At 39.7% G+C, this 23,316-nt stretch overlaps 1 protein-coding gene across 1 annotated transcript; it reads left to right on the top strand.

The window, feature by feature from the left end:
- Nucleotides 1–1,946: 1,946 nt before the first annotated feature.
- On the top strand, nucleotides 1,947–21,220 carry LOC117303824 (folliculin-interacting protein 2-like). Its single transcript, XM_033788206.1, has 16 exons — nucleotides 1,947–2,243; nucleotides 2,882–2,911; nucleotides 9,105–9,228; nucleotides 10,247–10,384; nucleotides 11,405–11,562; nucleotides 11,947–12,026; nucleotides 12,354–12,428; nucleotides 12,720–12,877; nucleotides 14,149–14,355; nucleotides 14,567–14,739; nucleotides 15,092–15,209; nucleotides 15,473–15,525; nucleotides 15,748–17,271; nucleotides 18,106–18,274; nucleotides 18,740–18,943; nucleotides 19,723–21,220. The coding sequence occupies exons 1-16, from the start codon at nucleotides 2,149–2,151 to the stop codon at nucleotides 19,936–19,938; spliced, it is 3,522 nt and encodes a 1,173-aa protein (XP_033644097.1). The 5' UTR covers nucleotides 1,947–2,148; the 3' UTR covers nucleotides 19,939–21,220.
- Nucleotides 21,221–23,316: the final 2,096 nt, after the last annotated feature.

A 23,316-nucleotide genomic window follows, 5' to 3' on the forward strand; every position in this document is an offset into this window, starting at 1 on the left:
AGAAGTCTCCCGAAAATCTGACAGTCTACTCCGCGGTAGTAAGATACTTCTAGTGGCAAAACAGTTCCCTAACAACAAAATTTACCTGGCAAGGAGAAACCGTACCGCACTAAACCAAAGATTGATAATTATTACCTCCATTAAAGGCAGTGGACACTATAATTGGTAATTACTCAAAATAATTATAAGAATAAAACCTTTCTTGGTTTCGTGTAATAGGAAGAGGTTGATGGTATAAAACGTTGTGACAAAAACGGCTCCTTCTGAAGTGCCATAGTTTTTGAGAAAGAAGTTATTTCCACGAATTTGATTTCAAGACCTCAGATTTACAACATTGAGGTCGAATATCAACTTCGTGACAAGGATGTTTTCTTCTTTCATTATTATCTTGCAACTTTGATGACCGATTGAGCTCAAGTTTTCACAGGTTAGTTATTTTATGCATAATGTTGAGATACACCAACTGTGAAGGCTATGTCTTTGACAATATTACCAGTACTGTTCACTTAGTGTTCACTGCCTTTAAATCCCCGAACAAAAAGGTGTTGAGGGGTTCGTTTTGGAGCCTGGGCACAAGAGGTTTTCCCATCAAAGGGGTGCACCCTTGAGGAATTGTAAATCGGGAGTTCAAGGGCACTTTAGGAAATAACCAGGGGGATGGAGGAGGTCTGATAAGGGACACTTCGCATGATAGAGAGAATGAGCAGATGATGGAGCATTCTCGAACCCCTGGTCACGGGGGGTGGGGGGGGGGGGGGGGTCGACTGTTTTATTTTTCAATCTTTTATGAGAACCAATGTTTTATGATACTCCATTGACGGAGTGGTAATGGTTACAACGTGCACAGCATAACTTTGTAAGTGACTCAAAAAGTGCCATTTCCCGTGACGTTGACTCACCCCCATCACGTGACTTATTACCTTTTTGAAAAATGACGAGTCTGCTGCATGCGTGCTCCTGGATTTGGATTTGGGCGATTTGCCCATAGTGTTGCACAACAATGAATTTAACTTTTGAGCACACAGTGCAAGGATGCTACGCTATTCAAAGGGGATATGTTTTTTAAAAGCAAACTTGCGCTTTGACTCAGTGTGACAGTCACTGCAATCCGGGGGGCGGGGCAAAAGTATCCCCATGTCTATTACTGCGGGTTTGTTGTCCAAATGACAATGACATTATGCAATCGCAAAAGTAAACAGTTAATAAATTGAACTTGTTTACTGAATTAAATATAAATTAACTGTATACCGGTAATTAATGTATTGTGTGGGGACTTAAAAAAAAGGGGGCGGAGAAATAAATGCACTTGATTCTCTTGCAATTGTACATATTTGCTCAACCCATTTTGTTTATAAATAAATTATTTAATTTGTGATCAAAATTTGCTACCGATAACATGTATGTGGTCTGGGACGACACGACACGCTCACGTGCACGTGCCTTCACCACCAATCATGCAACAAAGATCAGCCGGCCGGGTCTCTGTCCTTACTCTATGGCTATACTAATCTTGGTAGACTTTGTCACATTGTTTTTTGCCCATCTTTGCCCAGTCCCCACACCCCCAGCATTCTGTCTAATTTTATCCAATAATTTTTTTCATGCAGTTTACCATGAGTAAAATTTGATAATAGCCTTACTCTATTACCATTCTAGAGTAATCCACTTCGGAACAGGAAATCATTATTTGACAATAAAAATGTGGGACGCCTTTGGTTAAAGTTTGACCTTCACTTGCACCGCAGTAAACCGAAGCAGTCTCGTGACCAAGACTAGGATGGTTCCTACTACTACGATAATACCTAGGTTCACTAATAGTGTAAGACGTCCAGGTACATGTTTTTAATGAAAGACTCAAAGTATTGTACCGCGACGCTACAAGTACAAATATAGCGGTATATGATTCGTAGCATTGAGTGTGCAGACTACCTTATCCCACACACACTGACACATCATGCACGTCATGTGATTCACAGCGACGTTGCAAAACAATAGTTGAGACATTTCAGTGAAAAATAGTGATGACAAGTCAATGTCAGACTGTTGTATCCCCAATCATGAACACGACAAACGAGGAGATGTTTCCTGAAAGATATTCATCACATTTTTTTGAGATCTGAGCGTCCCAAAGGCCATGATATCATCAAGATGGCGTTGTATCGACGGATTTTCCCACATAAAGACAAGAAATGTCGGAATGGAAGATGGACTTTTCGGTCGCACAAGAAGGACTACAATTTCTCGTAAGTTTAGGGATTGTTAAATTGTTGTTTATCATGAAGTCAATAATGCTTATTGACGGTAATATAATTTATTTATACGTAGTAATATTGTCAGTAGTGTACACTCCACAGAAATATAGTTACATTTAATATTTAATACACCCCAACAAAAGCCCAAATCCAAAAGAGTACAATTTTCAACTTCATTTGTTTGTAAATTGTTGTCCCAATCTGACTCACATTTTTAAACAAAATTGTTGGTAATTCGGGTGTTTATTTTCAAAGCTTAATCATCAATTAAACTTGTCCAATCACAATATTGTATTATCCCTTTGGAACAAACATTATTTACATCAGCACATAAATTGATAGTTATGGTAAACATTTCAACAAATGTAGACAAACCTTTCATACTTCACAGCCATGGCGTAATTTTTGCCAAAACATTATTGTTAATTTCAGGAATACCACATACAGCGGCACATACGATAATTCTGACCTGATAAAGTACTTTTTTATGATACAGTTATTTATTTTACTTTTATTGATTTATATTTAAGTGGATTTTTTTACATTTTTTATTTTATTATTTTAAAACTCATTAATTTATTGATTTATTGATTTATTGATTTATTTTTTAATTTTTGTTTGTTTAACAGTTCACCGGAGCTTCTAACATCACACAAGAGGTAAGTCTTTCAAAATTCTGTCAACTTTTCCAGATGCCCAACTCCGCCATCCCCCACTCCCCTCAAAAAAGTTTCCTGTCTCTACATGGCAAGAGTCACATACACAATGGTCAATCTTCAAATTAAAAACAGGTGGCGCCATAGCCTGCCCGGGCCACTTTTTTCATTGTCGACTAAATTCCACAATTTTTGCATAAAACTTATGTCATCATTATTGGGTGCGTTCGTTTAGCTTCCCTGGGTCGACGTGTTTTTTTCCCAGGACGATCATGTGCAGATAATTACCCACAATCGTCCTGGAAAAAAACCTGTCACACACCGGGGTTGACCCAGGGAAACTAAACGAACGTTCCCATAGATCCCTTCAAACTATTCCCATAGACTTTCTATCAGCCCCTTCATTGATAACATTTTCACACTGCTGTTGGATCCTTTTAATTACATGTTTAATATATGCCAAGCTATAGGGTCTAGCTCACCTATTGTTAACAGAGGACTAGTACATAGTCTAGGTCAAGTCATACGGAGTACTTTGGAATTTAAACCTTTTTTTTTAGTATGTCAAGTCTGAACATTGCCTTATTATATAAATGTAAATATTACTGTGATGATATCGATTGTAATGTAATGTTAGGGGTTTATTGTGATTTCACAGATGAGATTGTAATCATTTTTTAGTCAACAAAAAAATGTTGTGATTGTTCCGGATAAGAATCCAGTCTTTTATTTGTTGTCATGTGATCTTCTTGATATTTGCACCCTAATAGTCATTTTGCGATTATAACATTTGGGTTTGTCTGTAAATTTCTTATGTTTTTATTATTTTCATTTTTTTTTTTTTTTTGAAAATAATATATCAGGCGAGTCAGTAGGCCTTAACAATTAAAATAGGTACATTAAAATAAAACAATGGGGAAGATGGAGCAAATGGGTGAATCTGGAAACGAGACGTACCTGAGGATAAAAAAGACAAAACACAGACACAACACTGAAGCAGAGACTCAGGCCTGAGTGATTGCTCTAGAAGCTAAAGAACTTATTTAGAGGCTTTCTTCTCACTGCACCTTGCTCAATAGAGAGAAAGAAAAACCTGAGAACAAATAGACCCAAGACATACGCACACACAAAATAGAATAACTAGTAGACTCAATTCACTTTGAGGCATCATCTTGGTGAAGAAAAAAAATTGAGAACATGAAACAATTCATGTAGGCCTACGTTGATATAAAACGTCAACAAATATTAATTGTGTGGAACATTTAGAATAAACAGTTAACAATATTCCATATAATAAGTGTTTTTGAACATGTTTTGTTTACACATGAGTGCACAAATAAATGTTTGGGGGTTTCCAAATTTGTTTGTTTGTATATCATGACAATTAGTCATGATTTTCAACGTGCATGAATTCTAGCACTTCCTCAAATGGCCTTTGTTGTCAAGCCATTGTTTACTTTTTATTCAACTCGGTCTGGAACCTAGTTTCCTTAAAGAATTCTTCTGTACTTTTGCATTGTTACTCAAATTTCCTACATAACATGCCCACTCAGCATCGCATGGCCGGCGCAAAATAAGGTCGTCAGCGCCTGCTGTACCCTGATTAGTCTCCCCGGGTTTTCTGCTCTCCCCGCTTGAGATTCGAAGAATGGCACAAGACGGGAGAGAATGGGAAAAGCTTGTGTCCGCCTGCTCACTGTGCAGCCGACTGATGATGATGATGAGATGCGAACAATCAGTCGCATAAAAACTGTAAATAGTGTAGTGTAGATCCTGGCCGTCTTTGACATTAATTCCTGAACATGTCAAAGCTCCTTGACTGTGTTCTTTTGGATCCACATTTACACATTCACACAACAGAAAATAACTAATGTTCCTTGCTACAAAATCTAGCAATGTTTGAGAAGATTTCAAATGTTTGAGAAGATTTCACTTTGGACATTGGAGAGGCGAAACAGTTTTGTCCTGTGTAAAATTTAAAATGTCACAACCTTGCTAAAATAAAGCAAGGAACCCCTGCTAAATTGCTGGCTTGTGAAAGGGGTGCTTAAAGATTCCTCTGTGCTGTACATTTGCATTGTAGATATCCTTAAAATCAAAGTCTTATAGCGCACGTATACCAACAAGGTACTCAAGGCGCTTAGTACATGATTTAAAGTTATATAAGGGAAATCTTGTACAACAACCAGTGAGGTATTAAGAATTAGATTCAACATAAAAATAGGGAAAAAGTTTCCATAATTTGAGAGATTGTGAAATTTATTCATGAGAACATGGAAAGAATGGTTTATTTTCAGGGAACTTTCTTTCTGCAGAATCAGGGAGAATTGACAGCTAGCCCTGTGGATGTTGTGTGCAGTGTGTGTAGTCAATAAGTAGAGCCAAGGTCAATCCTGGGGCAATGCTATATATAAATGCACTGATCATCAGCACATGATGTGTGTGGTATCACACACATTCCTCCATGTATGGTTGTGTACTGCATGCTATATTGCTCGGGTGAGCTCATTACTGTGTGTACATGTAGCAATGAACGTAAAGCCTTAGTTAATAGAGCTATTCAATAAATGGTTCATTTTTAGGAAACTTTCTTTCTTTAAAATCCGGGAGAGTTGGCAGTGTAAACAGTCAAAATGTGGAGCCAAGGTCAAACCTGGGACATTGATAATAATTGATCAGCACATGATGCTTGGTTCTTCCTCCATTGTTGTATCAACCACACACATTCCTCCAGACATGGTTTGTGTACTGCCAGGGCTGTATGCTTCACTTTTGAAAGGGCAAAGGCACCAAGGCATTTTTTCTTTGGCAAAGGGCACCCTATGAGGAAATTGTGAATTTCTACTGTAGCATTTCAAGGGCACCAAGGCAATTACAAGGGGCAACGGAGGCAATCGCCTCCGTTGCCTCCGTGAAGTATCAGGCCTGTTTGCTTAAAGGCAGTGGACACTATTGGTAATTGTCAAAGACTAGCCTTCACACTTGGTGTATCTCAACATATGCATAAAGTAACAAACCTGTGAAAATTTGAGCTCAATCTCTCATCGAACTTGCGAGATAATAATGAAAGAAAAAAGCACCCTTGTCACCCAAAGTTGTGTGCATTTAGATGGTTGATTTCGAGACCTCAAGTTCTAAATCTGAGGTCTCGAAGTTCTAAATCAAATTCGTGGAAAATTACTTCTTTCTCGAAAACTATGGCACTTCAGAGGGAGCCGTTTCTCACAATGGTTTATACCATCAACCGCTCCCCATTACTCGTCACCAAGAAAGGTTTTATGCTAATAATTATTTTGAGTATTTACCAATAGTGTCCACTGCCTTTAAGTGAGCACACTACTGTGTAGGATGTGTTGGATTTAGGCAAATTGAGAACATAGTTGGCCTTGGACACCAAGAGATTCCTTTAAATAGCTGCATGTACGTAATAGGCCATGTAACCTGTGAAATCACATGTTTACAAAAGAGCCACCAGGCCTAGACTTCCTGCAGACACAACGTAAGACAACATTAAATCTGATATTATATGGAGATAGTACTGTCTGATGATTTTGATCAACCTTTGATATGGAGAAAGGAAGCCAACTAAATACTTGTTTAACAGCTTTTTTTTTTATTTTTTTATTTTTTTATAAACAACTCTCCAAGTTACAATGTCAGGTTATGCAAAATTATGTCACAATGTATACCCCACTTCCCCTTTGTCTATGTGGTTTGAGGTTTGCATGGTGAGGTATCAATTATATTTGATCTGCAGTAACACATTGTGTGTGTCTACTTGCCAGGTATAGTTCGCTTTTTAGAGAACTGTCTTGTTGTATTCTACTAGTACCGCAGAGTAAATTTTTTGGATTGTTCGGGAGACTTCTTAATTCTGAAAAGAACTGTCCTGCTTTTTTACTACTAGCTGGGCGAAAGGTAGAAAATGCTCTATGTCCAAAATATGAAGAAAACAAAATTAAAACTTCCCCTATGTCCAGTGTAGTCACTTGCCTGTCAGGAATTGCCCTGGAATATGCAAGGTCACTATTTGACAGCAAAGGTTACTTGGTCAATATATGTTTTGGGGTTTTGTAAAGGAAGGTGGGGTTAGTTTTGCATTGATTGTTGGCGATGAATGGATTTCAAGGTGAACTGTTGGAGTTATCATCCAGTGTTGTGAGTTGAAGGACCATACCAGGGGGGGGGGGGTCAAACAATAGCATTAGTGCATCCATTGCATCCTATGCCTTGATGTGGCATTGGTGGATCCTTTGATTTTCATGCCAAATTATAATAATAATAATAATAATAATAAATAATAACATTAAGACTTGTAATATGTACGTATCCACCCTGCTGGGTGTTCAACGCGCAGTAAAACAAAACAAAACAAAGAAAAACAGACAACAAAATTAGTCCTTGAAAACCTGTGACATAAGATGAGTTTTGAGAAGAGATTTGAATGTTGTGGTACAAAGACAAGATCTAAGATTAAGTGGTAGAGAGTTCCAGATGAGTGGCGCAGCTGAAGAAAAAGACCTGTCACCCCATGAGTGTCAAGACTATCATGTCACATGTACACAGGCCTGCATGCTTCGTTTTTGAAAAGGGAAGGTCACCAAGGCATTTACTCTTTGGTAAAAGTTACTTTATGAGGAAATTGTAAACTTTATTTTAAGTAGGCCCAAGTTCATAGGTTAAGCACACAAACAACTAAGCACAACAAAAGCTATGCTTTGAATAAGGTTACTAGCCAAAATACCACATCAAGTGTATTAACCTGTAACTGGTATCCTGCTTACTTTTGCTAAGCAGAATTTCTTTAAGCCTGTTTGAAATTTTGCCTGTACAGTTAGCTTTGCACCTGCCATGATTATTGGCTGAGCTATGTGTCTCATCACACAGCAACCCAGAGGTTGAATGACTTCAAAGTCAAAGTGGGGATTTCCTCGTCTCTGCCAAACGAGTCATTACACCCTCACCACCCCCCCCCTCCCCTCCTTCAACCCACAACCCACATCCCACTTCTCTCTGTTTTGCCAGTCGCCGCACTTCCACGTAAAACGGAGCAATCAGCGTTGTCACTCAGTGAACGATCTGTGTCGCGTGCCTCTGAGTCACATAAGAGGCTGGCACCAAGCCACAACTTTTCCAGATCTTTGCAAGGAAATCTTGTTTCTTGGTGTTATTTATATCAAAAACTTGACTCCTTCGGTGTCGCAGTTTGACTAATAAATAACTGATGTAGTCGTTTTGAGTTGGTGCATTGTCAAAGTATTTACAGCAAGTTTGTTTATTTTGTTAGTTTGCAATTTTATTTATGGGAAAACAAACTTTTTAAAAGGGGTGGAGTTTTTTCCTAAAACTTTGCTGGGAACACAATGTTTTATACAGCTGGCCTTATGGGAACAAGTTTGATAGTATTCTTGCACCCAGACAAAAACAAAAAAGGAGGTGCAGTGCCTGATGGTTTTATTGACCGTTCAAACACGCAATAAGTCAAAAGTTTCGGTTCTTAAACAAAGACAATGATCAAAAGGGACGATAGGCAGAGGGCGCTATATAATGCGCAGCCGAGTCGATGGGAGTCGTTGAAGAATCTCCTAGGAAGACTTACGAGAGTTGGCTTCTCATCAAATCTTGACGCTCCCAATGGATGGACGATAAGTTCCATGTCGCGGACATGTTCCAGGTAACATTGTATGATTTACCATGGATGAGATTTCTGGATGGAATACAGTGGACTAATTTTGTTAAGTCTGTTTTACTTTTAGTTTGTATCAGGTTTTACTGCTCTTTGAACACCCAGCAGGATGTGTGCGCATACTACAAGTCTTTATTATTTTTATTTTGAGTTGCCATGCAGTTATTGGTCTCTTAACATTGAATTTTCAGTTCTTTGTCATCTGCATATTTGATTTGCGGTAACACTATCTGGGCCCAATTTCATGGCTCTGCTTACCGTAAGCACAGAATAGGCTTGCCGGAAGCAGGGAATTCTGTGCTTACAGCAAGCCTATTTCACGAGTTAGCGGCAAATTTTGGTGTCTGCGCGTGCATACTCCGCGTTACTAGGCATTCTACCCTTACAAGGCTAGCGCAGAAATTCGGCGTTTGCACGTAAGCGGGCGACTCCTTAGTTCTGAAAATGAACTTAAACAACTCTATGAAATTGATGCTTACATGGTTTGTTTTTTCTGTTTTCTTTGTACAGTTGGCAAGCCCCTGAATTTGACAAGAATCAGATCCGACTTCTTGTTTTCAACGAAGGAGACTTGAAGGGACGTAAACTTCTCTTTGACTCCAAGGCCATCAAGAAGAATGAGCAGAAAGTGGAGGTAAGACCAGGAACCAAAATCATCAAGCTTAGCATAAATGAAACAAATTGGTTAGCAAATTTGGATTACCAGTGGACATTATGCACTGTTCCCTACTTTGAATTACCTTATCACAGAAAAAAGTATAGCTAAGCACATCAAAGGAATTTAGCTTAGCACATTGAGAGGATTGTAGCTTAGCACAACAAGAGGAAATTCAGCTTAGCACAACAAGAGTATTGTAGCTTAGCACAACGTGAGGAACTTAGCTTAGCACAATGAGAGGATTGTATTAGCACAACAAGAGGAAATTCAGCTTAGCACAACAAGAGTATTGTAGCTTAGCACAACGTGAGGAACTTGTAGCTTAGCACAACAAGAGAAAATTCAGCTTAGCACAACGAGAGTATTGTAGCTTAGCACAACAAGAGGAATTTTAGCTTAGCACAACGAGAGGATTGTAGCTTAGCACAACAAGAGGAACTTTAGCTTAGCACAACGAGAGGATTGTAGCTTAGCACAACAAGAGGAACTTAGCTTAGCACAACAAGAGGATTGTAGCTTAGCACAACAAGAGGAACTTTAGCTTAGCACAATGAGAGGATTGTAGCTTAGCACAACAATTGGAACTTAGCACAACAATAGGAACTTAGCTTAGCACAACAAGAGGATTGTAGCTAAGAACAACAAAAGGAACTTAGCTTAGCACAGTGAAAGGAATGTAGCTAAGCACAACATGAAGAATTCATCTGAGAACAGCATCAAAAAACTTAACAAAGTAAAACAAAAAGAATATAATAGCTAGAGCTATTAGCATGACGAGAAGAGAGTAGTTAAGGGAGACCCGAGGGTGCCCGTCAGAAGCCATACAAACATGAACTACCGCGTAGCCAGGGATCACACCCAAGATACAATACAACCTGGGAGGCAGCAAGAGAGGGATCACCTCAAGGGGATTTAACTTTTTATTTTGTTGACATTTAAAATGTCTGGTATGGACAGGATTTGATTCAACTTATTAAAAATTCTTTTTCATCAGTCATCTGCGGGCAAGGGAAACCAGTGCAGGTTTAGCTGTTCTTTCGGAAGTAAGAACAATCTTTCGTCATCGGATAATGCCCACCTACAAGGGTCAGGCGTCCCAGGACCAAATGGAGATGTCAACAGCAAATACACAGTGAGTAATTTCAAGTCATTTTCACCAGAAGATGATCAGAGAATATTGATCGAAACGTTGAGTTTAAACCAACGGTTCTTTCCAGAACCACCCCAACTCAGTTACCCCAAACCTTTTTATTCTTATTTCCACCGTGCAAAGTTTCAAATCCAACTTTATTTCAGGTTTGTCTGTTTCTTTGTTTGGTTTATTTCCATTCGCACAATTTGACATTCATAAATACCTCAGACAGTTTCGCTATTCCTATTGGTGGAGAGTGCGTCACGTGGGTTAGTATAAACCTTTGTTTGTGACCAGTAAAAAATTGTTGAAACATGGACGTGACATGCGAGTTTGCACCTGTGCTTATATGACAGTTTCTTCATTCCTATTGGTCGAGAGCAACGACCGGGACAGTTGTGCCACATCACGCGATAAGTGCAACTCGCACAGCATTCCCTTATAAGGAGTTGTTTACCTGAGGGCGGCGGAGGGCCTTTCCATTTCATAGCTGGAGGGGTGTTGTGTTGAAAGAAATCATTGAACAATTAAAACATTTGACCTGAATTTACTTTTTGACTAAAAGTGTTGATGTTTTTTGACCGACAAGATATTTATGAATGGGAAACAAAGTGTGTTGCATCGGATTTCAACTAGTGGTTTAAACCTGCCGAGGCCTGGTTCTTGATGATTTACCTCGCATTCGTCTCGGTAAAATTATCAAGAACCAGGCCTTGTTTGGTTTAGGCCTGGTTCTTGAAAATTTACCTTGACTTCGTCTCGGTAAAATTATCAAGAACCAGGCCCTGTTAGGTTTAAACCACTAGTTGGAAACCTCTTAACCACATTAATTAAAAAATAACAAATATAAAAGTAATGAATAATGTAATAATTAGTTGGCAAATTAAGGCACAGCAGGTTTACTCGGGTAAAGGGCACTTCTATGGGGAAAGTTTACTCTTGTATTGGAACCTTGCAGAGGGCACAACAGCAAGTGATATGGGTGCTGTAATTCATCATCTTTCTCTTTAAATTTACCAGTTTTTGCGCCCAAGTTCGGATGTGAAACTCCTGGGGGAGATGATGTATGGGTCTGTAGCGATGTCGTATCGAGGGTCATCGGTCAAAGTTCACACCATCAAATCACCGTCTGAACTCATGCTATCCCAGGTGTTTGTGCTACGACCAAAGGAAAATGTGTAAGTATTCTGCTAAGCTGAAAAATAGTGGTTAGCAAACACTGGCGGGAAACCCACTCGACTTTTGAATGGGATGGTAGCTGGTGAGCCATTGCTTGCTAGACTCTTCAGTGCTAAGCGAGTTTGTATGCTTAGCAGAAACTTGGACTTTAAACTGCACAATTGGATACAATTGCTTACTTACGTCACTCTTAAATTAGACTGGTTTTGGCAAGGGGAAATGCTGACTTATTGGCGAAATTATTCGCACGTTTTCACAAATTGGTGACTCTACATTTGAGAGTATAATCCAATTATGCACATGAGATACATTTTACACCACGCTTTGTTTCATCTGAGAAAACTGCAAGTCACTATTCATCGTTATTTTTTTCTTCTTTACAGAGATCCAGAAAGGGATAACATAAGTCTTGCCCCAGTGGACATGATGGTCCCACGTAGTAATAAACCCACCGAGTCAAGTGGTAAGGAAGAATGGGTTTATCTGTTCAAAATGATAATAAATGGTTCCCATATAGCGCATATACCCTAGTGGTGAGATAAATTATTATCCCTGTTCATCACTCAGGCATACTTTTAGACCATTTCTTTATTTTTCTCAACTCCCTGGGAGTATAAAACCCCAAGCTGCTTGAATTAGCCCTAAGGGGTTAATCCAAGACAATACACTTTAGTTTCTTGCTAAAGGAGACAAGTGAACCATGATGCGGTAGACCGCTCAGCCACAACACACCGTGAGATGAATAAGACCATGTGTAACGAGACCATATTGAATCTTTTCTGCCATACAGCCCGTAGTCTACCTGTAGCCGTTCCCCCTGCTGCATCCTGCAGCACTCTAGATGATGATAGTGGAGTAGCTTCAAGTAAGTCCGTTTTCTCTCAGCGGTACTGAAGTTAATGACAATCCTCTGTAATACCTTTAAGTTTGAACCTTTGTCAATGAACTCTGACATTATGCAAATAGATGAACCAATAAATGTAAGAGAAACATTCACAAAATTAGCAACATACTATACATACATCGTCGGAGGGAGACGACAAACAATATACTTTTGATTTCTACTGTTCCGATGCGTTTCTTTCAAATTTGTTTGTTAAATTACTTTATACCATCCTTATTTGTTACTGACCTTTCAACTTTGACCTCCTGACAGGCTCCAGCAGTTTCTTGACCCCGTTTCCATCTCCTGGAAGTAGTGTATCCAGCAACCAGTCCAACAGCCTCCATCGACGATGGATGCGGAACCAGGTTACCAGCATGGAACACGGAGTCCGACGTAAATCCTCTGAAACTCTCCTAAATGTTGATGAGGTAATGGCTGACTCCCCCCCCTAACTATAATTGCTTCTCTCCACCCAGGGGTAAATGGGTACCTGTGAGGGCAGAGATGGTTCTTGTGATTGATTTAGCCGAGTAGCGCATATTAATGTTGCACAAGGCTGTATACTCCCCACCAGGGAGCTGAGATGGTTTAAGGAGTGATTTAAGGCCCAGTGACCAGGGGTAATAATGTGAAGCACTTTGGGACGCCCTTCGGGTGTGAAAAGCACTATATAAAAACGGGTTATTCTTATTATTATTATTATTATTTTCATGCAGGCATGCAACTTTTTAGCTGATTTCCTCTCTTTTTTTTTCAAAACAGTGCCATAGAATTCTCTGTACAAAAGTTGAGTGTGATCAGCAATTTCCTCTTGTTTTTGCAATTAGAAAATTGCATTTCAGTTTCATGGTTACCTCCTTTCTAAAGACTAATAACAGTGGTGGCCGTGGTCGAGTGATCTAGTTCACCCAGAGTGTGGGTTCCAAACCCCGTCATGACACTTATGCCTTTGAGCAAGGTACTTAAAGGCAGTGGACACTATTGGTAATTACTCAAAATAATTATCATCATAAAATCTTTCTTGATTACGAGTAATGGGGAGAGGTTGATAGTATAAAACATTGTGAGAAACAGCTCACTCTGAAGTGACGTAGTTTTTGAGAAACAAGTAATTTTCCACGAATTTAATTTCAAGACCTCAAGTTTAGAATTTAAGGTCTCGAAATCAAGCATGTAAACACACACAACTTAGTGTGACAAGGTTTTTTTCTTTCTTGCATTATTATCTCGCAACTTCAACGCCCGATTGAGCTCAAAGTTTTACAGGTTTGTTACTTTATGCATATGTTGAGATACACCTACAATGAAGACTAGTGTTTGACAATTACCAAAAGTGTCCACTGTCTTTAATAATAATAATAATAATAATAATTAGAGGAGTAAGTGGTATCATGACCCAGGTGAAAGTTGATTTTGGTCGATAGCCCAAATCAGTTAAGTGTAGCCTTCCCCTTAAAGTTGCGCGTCATGGTCTGTGCAGTTAAAATATAAAAAATAAGTAACTTCCCTTGGACTACCTTACAGAAAATTCATAATAGAGTAACATTTTAACTGGTCCTTTTGATTTCTAACTGGCATTTGGCCAGCAGACCACTGTGAAGGGAGAAGGCTGGTATATGCATTAGTTCTATCTCGAAGAAGAAAACAAAGACAGATAAAGGAAAGAGTAAACATTGATGTGAATTCTTGTTAATTGCAGCCGATGAATCGAAGACGTCACCCCAAGATAGGTGTAGGCGTGGTCGTCACGCTCTTTGACGAGACCGAGCTGGAGAAAAGAAGACATTTCCAGACGTTCTTCTTCTCTCACTTTACGCTGTTTGAGGGACACTTCTTGAGGATGTCAAGCGCTGTGGAGAAAGCTCTTACCCATCAGCGAAGGATGTTCATCACCCCAATTATGGAGGTTAGTCAATATAATTAAAAAAATAAAAAGACATTAAAAAACAAGATCTCATCATTTTGGTTCTTCGACGACCAATCGAGCTCAGATTTTCACAGGTTTGTTATTTTATGCACATGTTGAGAGACAGCAAGTGAGAAGGCTGGTTTTTGACAATTACCATTAGTGTCCACTGTCTTTAATCAATGTTTGTTTCTTCTCTCCACCCCTACAGGCTTTATACGAGTTCCGCTCCTCCGTGTATTCCTTATACTGTGCCCCTCGCATCCAGCGTCCTATCTGGTTGAATATGATGACTTATCAAATGCAGAGGGGTCATCTATGTGAGCATCTTATGCATGAGTTACATACAGAGTTGGAGATCCACAACAGCAAACAGACAAACTTGTGAGTAGGAGTCGAGTTCATTCCATCCACACTTTTGTTCAACTATCCTGTTGAAGTATCCCATCTATTAAATCGTTGCGGTACCTGCTGCCTAAATATAGGATTCGAACTGCCTCTAGCTACAGGGCAATCTCGGTGTTCTAGTCGGTAAGACACTGCTCTAGAATTGTAAGGTTGTGGGTTCAAACTCGACCCGAGAAATAAGCCTAGGTGATTTTTTTTCCACAGAGCTCAAGAAAGTACTGAGTATGCAGTGCTAACACACATCGGTGTTTAATTCTTTACCTATCGTCAGAAGGAAGTTGCACAAATTAAATCTCTTATGACCATTACTTTGTTTTTTTCTTCGCAGTTTCTTCAGTCGTCTGTTAACAGCAGTATTAATGCACCATCTTGCCTGGGTTCCAACGGTTATGCCGGCTGAAGCAGCGCCAAGCCGTGCATACCTTGACAAACACTCCTCAATTCTTGTAAGTCCACTCAGAATCTCATTTTGTTTTCAAAAGGCACTGGTAATTACTAAAAATAATTGTTAGCATACAAACCTACTTGGTAACAAGCAATATAGAGCTATTGATAATATAAAACATTGTGAGAAACGGCTCCCTCTGAAGTAACATAGTTTTTGAGATAGAAGTCATTTCTCACTTACGTTTTTGAATTGAATTTGAGACCTCAGCTGAGGAGATGAAAATGATTTTGTATTTATGATATGTATTTATGTTAATTACAGCTGGATTTGCTCGCCAAGTCACATCCTTACAACCCCCTCTGGGCCCAACTGGGGTAAGTTTTAATTTGTTACAATAATCTTGTGAGAAAGTTTAGGGAGTAAGACAGAGCAATGTTATATTTTTTCACAAAGTTTCATAAAAAACTAAAGTTTTTAAAAACGTTCAATTTTGGGGGTTATGTATTGTTGAGATATGTGGAAAGTATAGCAATAAAGAGTGTTATTAATTGGTAGACTGACTTTAATTTCTTAACGTCCCTTCCCCCTTCTTACAGGGATATGTTTGGTGCAATCGGCTACCCCTGTAAAGTCGCCAAGACAGTCATTGTTGGCCGCCGTGCCGACGTCGTCTGCCGTCTACTCTACATTCTCAGCTATTTCATCCGATGTAGCGAGGTTCACGAAATCCCCGAACAGAGAGAGCAGATCTACATGGAATACAACAACTTCGACTTGCAGTCTCTAGATATGGAAGAGGTGCATAAAACAGACGTAGGGGGAGCTCCTTTAGATGATGATGGCAGTAGAGAGGTTGCCATTACGAAATCGGAGGGGGTGATGACGCTGTGTGATTCCGCTGATAGTGGGTTAGAGAGTTCCTTAGAGAGGTTGCTAGATTCCCAAGAGGTGGAAGAAGACGATTCAAATACAGGAGGGAAAGAAGATTTCACCGCCATGGAGTCAATTAAAACTGTTGGAGTTTCTCCACTAGCCACAGAGAGTATCGGAGTAACATCTGGAACAATATCTACTAAGGAAAGACCTCTATCTGGAAGTCTTTATCCAGATCTTCAGATGATCCTTTCGGATGCGAACGGACAACAGTCAAGGTCGCTTGAAGCTGAACCTAAACAACCGGAAGACCTCGTCCAAGTGCCTTTAATACATACAAAGGATATCGAGCCTGCCTGCCCTTGGCGTGAGCGCATTGCTGCGGTTGGTATGAGTGCACCAGCAGGATTAGAGTTTCAGGATAAAGGGGTTGGACAGATTCCAGAAATATACCCGAGGACCTTCCATGAGCTGTCGCTAGACTCTAAGCTGGAATATTCTGTTCATGTAGGGCGGAGAAGTGTCGGAGTCGAGGAGTCGACACATCATGGTTTTCAGGATTCATCTACAAAGACAACTAAAGAGGACTTTAGTCTGTTTAAGAGTGGCCCAGGACACGACAGACCTACTCTGGCAACAGCTACTCCAATAACAAAGCAGTCTTCAAATGGAAACACCTCGCCAACTAATGTTCAGGAATCAACAGACTCTACTTGTTCAGGGTCAACAACCCCGAGTGACTCCAGTGTGGATACTGATGACTCTTCGACGTATCACTTTGAAACTGTCTCATCTCAAGACTCATCCTCGCCTTCCCTGCGTCGACACAAACGATTTCCCTTAACCAGCCCCCTTGCGCGTGCCCACCAAGAAGCCTTGTTCGCCCAGATCAGAAACGAGGCCAGATCCACGGTGGAGCTGAAAAAGCCGAGCGAGAACATACCTCCAGAAAGGAAAGACCAGAAAGAATCTGTTAGCCTACACGCAACTACAAGAGGGCAGCAGATATCATCACCACCCATCACTCAGTATGTGGACAATCAACATGAACCTTCAGGAAGGCATGATGTACTTGCCAGGCCGCTCTCCAATGAGGACACAAGAGGGCAGCAGACAACTCCAGTTCGGCGCCAGACAAGCCAAGAGAAGTGCAGGACTTATATGAGATGTTTCTCCACTGGTTCTAGTGTGTCATCAGGCTACAGTGATCGGACACTCATAGATCATGAAGAACTTCCGATGGCATTGTGAGTATTAGTAAGGTCTTGAAGCCATTATACACTTTCAGTAAACAGTATTGTCCAAGTCCCACACTTCGTGTATCACAACTTATATATAAACCAACAAACCTGTGAAAATTTAGGCTCAATTGGTCATCGGAGTCGGGAGAAAATAACGGGAAAACCCACTCTTGTTTCCGCGCGTTTCGCCGTGTCATGACATGTGTTTAAAATAAATCCGTAATTCTCGCTAACGAGAATTTATATTGTTTTACCGTTTTCTCAAAAAGTAAAGCATTTCATGGACTAATATTTCCAGAGAAGTCTTTCACCATTATCTTCTGTAAACCCTGTAAATTATTTGTAAATCTGTGAACTTTTTTTCTTTCTTTTTTTCTGTACCGAAAGGGTCCAATGGCTTTAATGAAGAGTTACTCATAACATTCCTTCTTAAAGGATTTGGGTAATTTTTGTAACACAAAACATAATGACCACAGATTTACATTAAACTTACACCGTTTGAAGATAATGATATTAGAAAGCTTACCTGAAAATATTGCTGAGGTGCTGTAGTTTTTGAGAAATGAGAAAAACAATGTTACTAAAATACATTTTACATGCTGAAATAAGAGACAAAATTAAGAAGCAGTACCTTTTCAGAACTGAGAAGTCTTCCGAAAAATCTTCTCTGTGCTAGTAGAATATATAGCAAGAGAGTTCTCTAAAGAACAAATTCTTCCTGGCAAGAAGATACACACATGTGGTTACCAAAAACCAAATATATTGATACCTCACCATGCAATGCCTCAATTCGTAAGATATATAGAAAACTCACTTTCACATGTGACCTTTCTCCTTTAGCACCGAACCAGTTACTCCTGAGACTGACCCTGGCGAGACCTATGTAGACAACTTTGGCCGATCTCTACTAGGCGGATACTCACAGACTTATGTTCCAGATATGGCCCTGCATGGAGTTCCTGAACTAGACAAGAAACAGGTGCTGTCGGACCTGGTCCTGGCCTCACAGGTAAGTCAAGAATCCACTCGCCCTGCGATAGTCTACCAAGTAGCTATCTTTTTTGCTTGCACCTTGAGCTCAGTTTGCAGCACATTTTGTTGATATTTTTGTTCCTGTGACCAAGCAAATATGCACCCAAGTATGACTACTCCTCTGGAGGGATGTACTCATTGGAAGATAGATAGATAGATAGTTGGTGTTTAAGACGTCTTTCTAAAGCACACTCTTGAGATACTAGGGTTTGGATTTTAAGAAGTTGTTTGTTAAACCGTTAACGTGAAACCATTAGCGGGATACGCTCATAGATGCGCATAAAAGTGACTAGGAGTTCCTCTCTCCTGACCTGACCGTATTGATTGTTGTTCCTAGTAAGGAGCTGATCAATAGTTATCTCAAAATCCGATTCAAAACTTCCTTAACGTTTCTCCAGATGTTCAATTGTAAAACTGTCGTCCTGTTTTCATCTCCTTCTAGAACTCGGTCCTCGATGAAGCCATTTCAGAGGCAGTCTGCATTGTGGCAGACACTGACAAGTGGACTGTGGAGCTTCTATCCAGCGAGAGGACCTGCCAATCCCCGGAGAAACCTCTCGGCCTTGAAGTGTCTGTTGCCGAATGTGTACATGACCTTATGGAGTCGGTCTGTCAGATGTGCCATCTCAGGATGCCCTCAGATTTTGTAAGTTGCTATCATTTTGTAAGACTTCATTGTGTCGCCCAGTGTTTCCTGGTTTGATCGGCAGCATATTGCGCTACTGCACCTTGTTAGCCATTACATGGTGCTATGTAAAAGGAGTAGGTCTCACATTTCAAAACATAGTCCCACATACCTTGAAAGAAATACTGAATGTTGAAGCGCCTTGAGCGTCACTGAGTGACGGATGTGAGCGCTATTAAAGAAGCCATTTCTTGATAGTAGCTCCCACATTTTCATCTTCCTTTCCCTTCTGGGGGTACCATCTGGAGACTCCACTTCCATCTGACCCTGTGACCAAACCAGACCAGTTTCCTCCTTTCGATGATCGAGAGCAATCTCAGAGACTTCTCCTTTGCAAAGATGTCTCCTTTGTTGAACATGTCTGTACTAAGTTTCTCCATTTCATTTCATCTGATAAAGTAGTTGAATTAACAATGATACCACCACTCATTGAATGCTTTAGGGCGCTGATCATGGCCCAAATAAAAAATAAAATAAGCAAGCACAATTGTGTGGACAAATTAAACAATTAAGAAACAGAATTATAACAATAGTTGTAGCTACGAAAGCTCATGTAGTTAAAAAAATATATATATAAGTTAGTCTTAAAGTGCTATCATTAAGTTCCTTTGTAAATTGACATTATTGTGAAATTCTGTTGCTCACTCGGTAGTTTGGTGTTTAAGAAATAACAAAGTTTAAAACAAGCTTTTTGAGTTGCAAGTTTTGAAAAGATCCTTGTTGCTTTTCCCACAATACAGTGTCTTATGCACCTGGAAGACCAACTCCAAGAGGTATATTTTAAGAGCACCGCCCTAGCAGCCTATCTGGACAAGAACCCCCGTGCTGGGCCTAAGGAGATGACGGCCATCCTGGGCTTTGAGCCGTCCGATTTACCCCTCCTCCTAAGCGTACTCAGTGTTCACTCCCCAAATGTCATCAAGAACGTGTTGTGGGAGACCCTCGAGAAGAGATAAAAGATGACTGATGTGATTTCTTCATTTTTTTAACTAGAAATCCAGTTTTTTTTTAAGAGAAACAAAAATGACGAAATGAAAAAGAGAAAATCATATGGAACACCCCAGATTGCAGAGAAGGGGCTTTTAAAACCAAAGATAAATAAATGTAAGCAAGGCTTTGCGCTCACATACCTGTGATTGGGACAGAAGCCGAGATTGGGTGGGTTGTCGGGGGAGCAACACTAGACAACACATTGCGAAAAAAACAGAGGAGAAATCAGTGTTTCAGTATATCGATTTGTCATAAATATAGATACAAATCTTGCATCTCAACAAAAGGTTTAAGCCAAGTTTTAGGAAAAGGGTGTCCAAAACTTGCTGAAAAAATTAATAGTGGGTGTCCAAATGTTCACTTACAAAGCAGGGTGTCCAATAGACACCCAGACCCTAACCTTAACTCTCTAGCTAACTCTATGATCTCGGCAGGTACTTGTTTTGTGTGTACATCTGAGCTCATCTGAGCGAGATAAGATGTTTTTAAAATGTCAGACACGCACAAAGCATAAGTTCCACTTTAGGGACTGCCACAACAAAATATAGATATGCTTCAAAGATGTACAGGAAATTTGGAAGTCTTTTGATAACAATTGTAATTATGTCATGTATACAGAAAACTAAAGTTATTCAAGTATTCAATAGTATTTACTTCTGTCTATACCTCGTACAGCAATTATACAACAAAAGAGCGTACGGCAATTATGCAACAGTGACATTTTCTTCAGAACACCTTGCAAGTCTAGCGGGTGTTCAAACATTTTGTCCCATGTTCATTGCTTTAAGTTTAAAGTGTGAAGGAAACATATTTATGCACTTTACCGGGTCTTAATGTTTGACTATGCCCAGTCTAATTCTGATGCCAGAATGAAATATCACAAGGGAATACGAGATGAGAAACAATAGACGGTATGCATGTCGAACGCTCATCACCCAAGAAAGAAAGAAAACATTTTACAAAGAAAGCTAACCATGAATTACAGAGGTTTGTCACACACTGCGTCATTTCGCGCTTAGTAGTCCATGTCTGGCATAAATGGACAGGGTCAAATTTCATGGCTCTGCTTACTCTAAGCAAAGAATCAGCACTTACAGAAGCAGGGCATCCCACGCTTACTTCAAGCCTATTTCACGGGTTAGCAGGGAATTTTTTGCCTGTGCGCATGCGCACTCCACTTTACTAGGCATTCTTTGCCCACACAGCTAGTGCAGAAATTTGTGCTTGCTTCGTAATGGGAGACTTTCTGGGACGATAGAGGGCAGCAGACTTACCGGGTAAATCCATTGTTCTCAGAATTATGCGCATGTTCAGAACTACGTAAACAATGGAAATTTACCCGGTATGTCTGCTGCCGCCTAGCGTTTGAAAGTCTCCTATTGGAGGAGGGTGATTGTAAGCGCAGAATTATGCGCTAAGCAAAACTATGGAATTGGGCTAAGATTAATCTGGAGAAATTGATTGTTGCGCTGCTCAATATCTTAAGTCGTAAATTACTCGGAAACAATTATGCTGCAATCTTATTGTAAAGTTGTAAGTCGGTTGTAAATTAATTATCACTGAAATTTATTTATATCATGTGGAATGAGTGTAAAGATAAGATTTCTGCTGTAAGATGTACAGTTTGTTAACAAAAATTGAGATCAAGTGTTCATATTAATTTGGTATTATGAGAGAATTTTTTTGCAAAACTAAAAAGCATTTTTGAGTTATGTTGGAAGCTCTACAAATTGAAATTGACATGTGTTTACTGAAGAAGAAGAAAAAACCACACAATTATACAAGTTTTTTTTTTTGCTAGCCAAAGTGTAATTTATATATAATTCCTAAATTATTCTTTCCTTTTTTTATTATTAAGTGGAATACTTCGAACACAGCTGGCTGAATGTTCATAACGATATTTCTGTTTGTATATTTTGTAAAAAGGTTAATTCAATTGTTTTTGTAATTTTAAGATTGGCAAAGTGTGCCGTCTTGTAGTAATTTACAGGGTTGACCATTTCGGATCTTCCCGTAAAGAAGGATTATAATACTCCGAATACTCCATGAAGGCAACAAAGGCAATTGCCTCCATGCCCCCTGGGCATTGCCTTGGTGCCCTTAAAATGCTACAGTAGAAATTTACAATAGAAAAGGTCCAAAGCTTAAACAAGTAGCCAAGGCCTTGGTCAAGACCATCGGGGCCCAATTTCATGGCTCTGCTTACCGCCGAATTCTGCGCTTACGATCTTGATTCCCCGCTTACGTGCAAGCGCCGAAATTCTGCGCTAGCCTTGAATGCATAGAATGCCTAGTAACGGGGAGTACGCACGCGCAGAAGCCAAAATTCGCCGCTAACCTGTGAAATCTGGGCCCAGATGATTGGAAAGCTACATACATGTACATACAGTTTTGGACAGAGGTGTCTTTTCCTTTAAGACCAACTAAACAAATTTCCAATATTTTGTAATGAAGATTTGGAAGAACTTGACTTCACTTCTGGAAAGATAAGAACATCCCCTAGCTACAACACAACATTTTCTTTATGCATCGTGGAACTTTGATTGAATTTAAACATGTGTCTTAAGACAGCATTTTTTTATGAGAGCATCTGAAGAATGGTAAGAGTATAAAATAATGATTGTTTTTGTATTAAAAAAGAAAGAAAACAAAGAAGTAATTATTTAACAATGGTGAATTGGAATTGAAGTTGCCTTTTATTACGGGCATTGAAATAATAAATAAATTATTACAACAATATTATGGACTTTGTGTGGTTAATAACTCCATGACATATGCTTAATGCATCAATTAAAATTGATAGGGTGTTGTACCATACCATCAAGATCATAATAGAAATAAACATGAAATAAACAGCATTTATCAGGCACTTGCATTACTCACTGCTGTTTCTAAGCGGCTAGCGCTCATACTGTATTTTCCTGTGATGTATGTATGACTACATTTGAATTATAAGGCTTAACTCCTTTTTTCATAGCCCCATAATGGTTTACACGGTGCTGTGGCGCATAATGCTGCCAATCAGACCAGCCCCCGATTTCACGAAACTCATCGCAAGTAGCGACGCATCGTAGGGTTTGCGATGCGTCGCAGACCTAAGACACGTCGCAGCTGCGACGAGTTCCACAGTCCATTTCACCAAACACGTCGTAAGCGCGACGAGTCGCAATACAAACTATTTTCACTCTTAATAAAAACAACCCTTTGGACGAGGATGAACTGCTTAAGTTCTGCGGCTGTTTTATGTTGTGTACAACTTGGTCATGAAACAGTCGTGTATTATAGTTCATTCAAGATGGCAGACACTCAACCGTTTCGGACTAGTTGTTTAGGTTTTTGGTTTA

The sequence above is a fragment of the Asterias rubens genome, chromosome 20, assembly GCF_902459465.1.
Source record: "Asterias rubens chromosome 20, eAstRub1.3, whole genome shotgun sequence".
NCBI lineage: Eukaryota > Metazoa > Echinodermata > Asteroidea > Forcipulatida > Asteriidae > Asterias > Asterias rubens.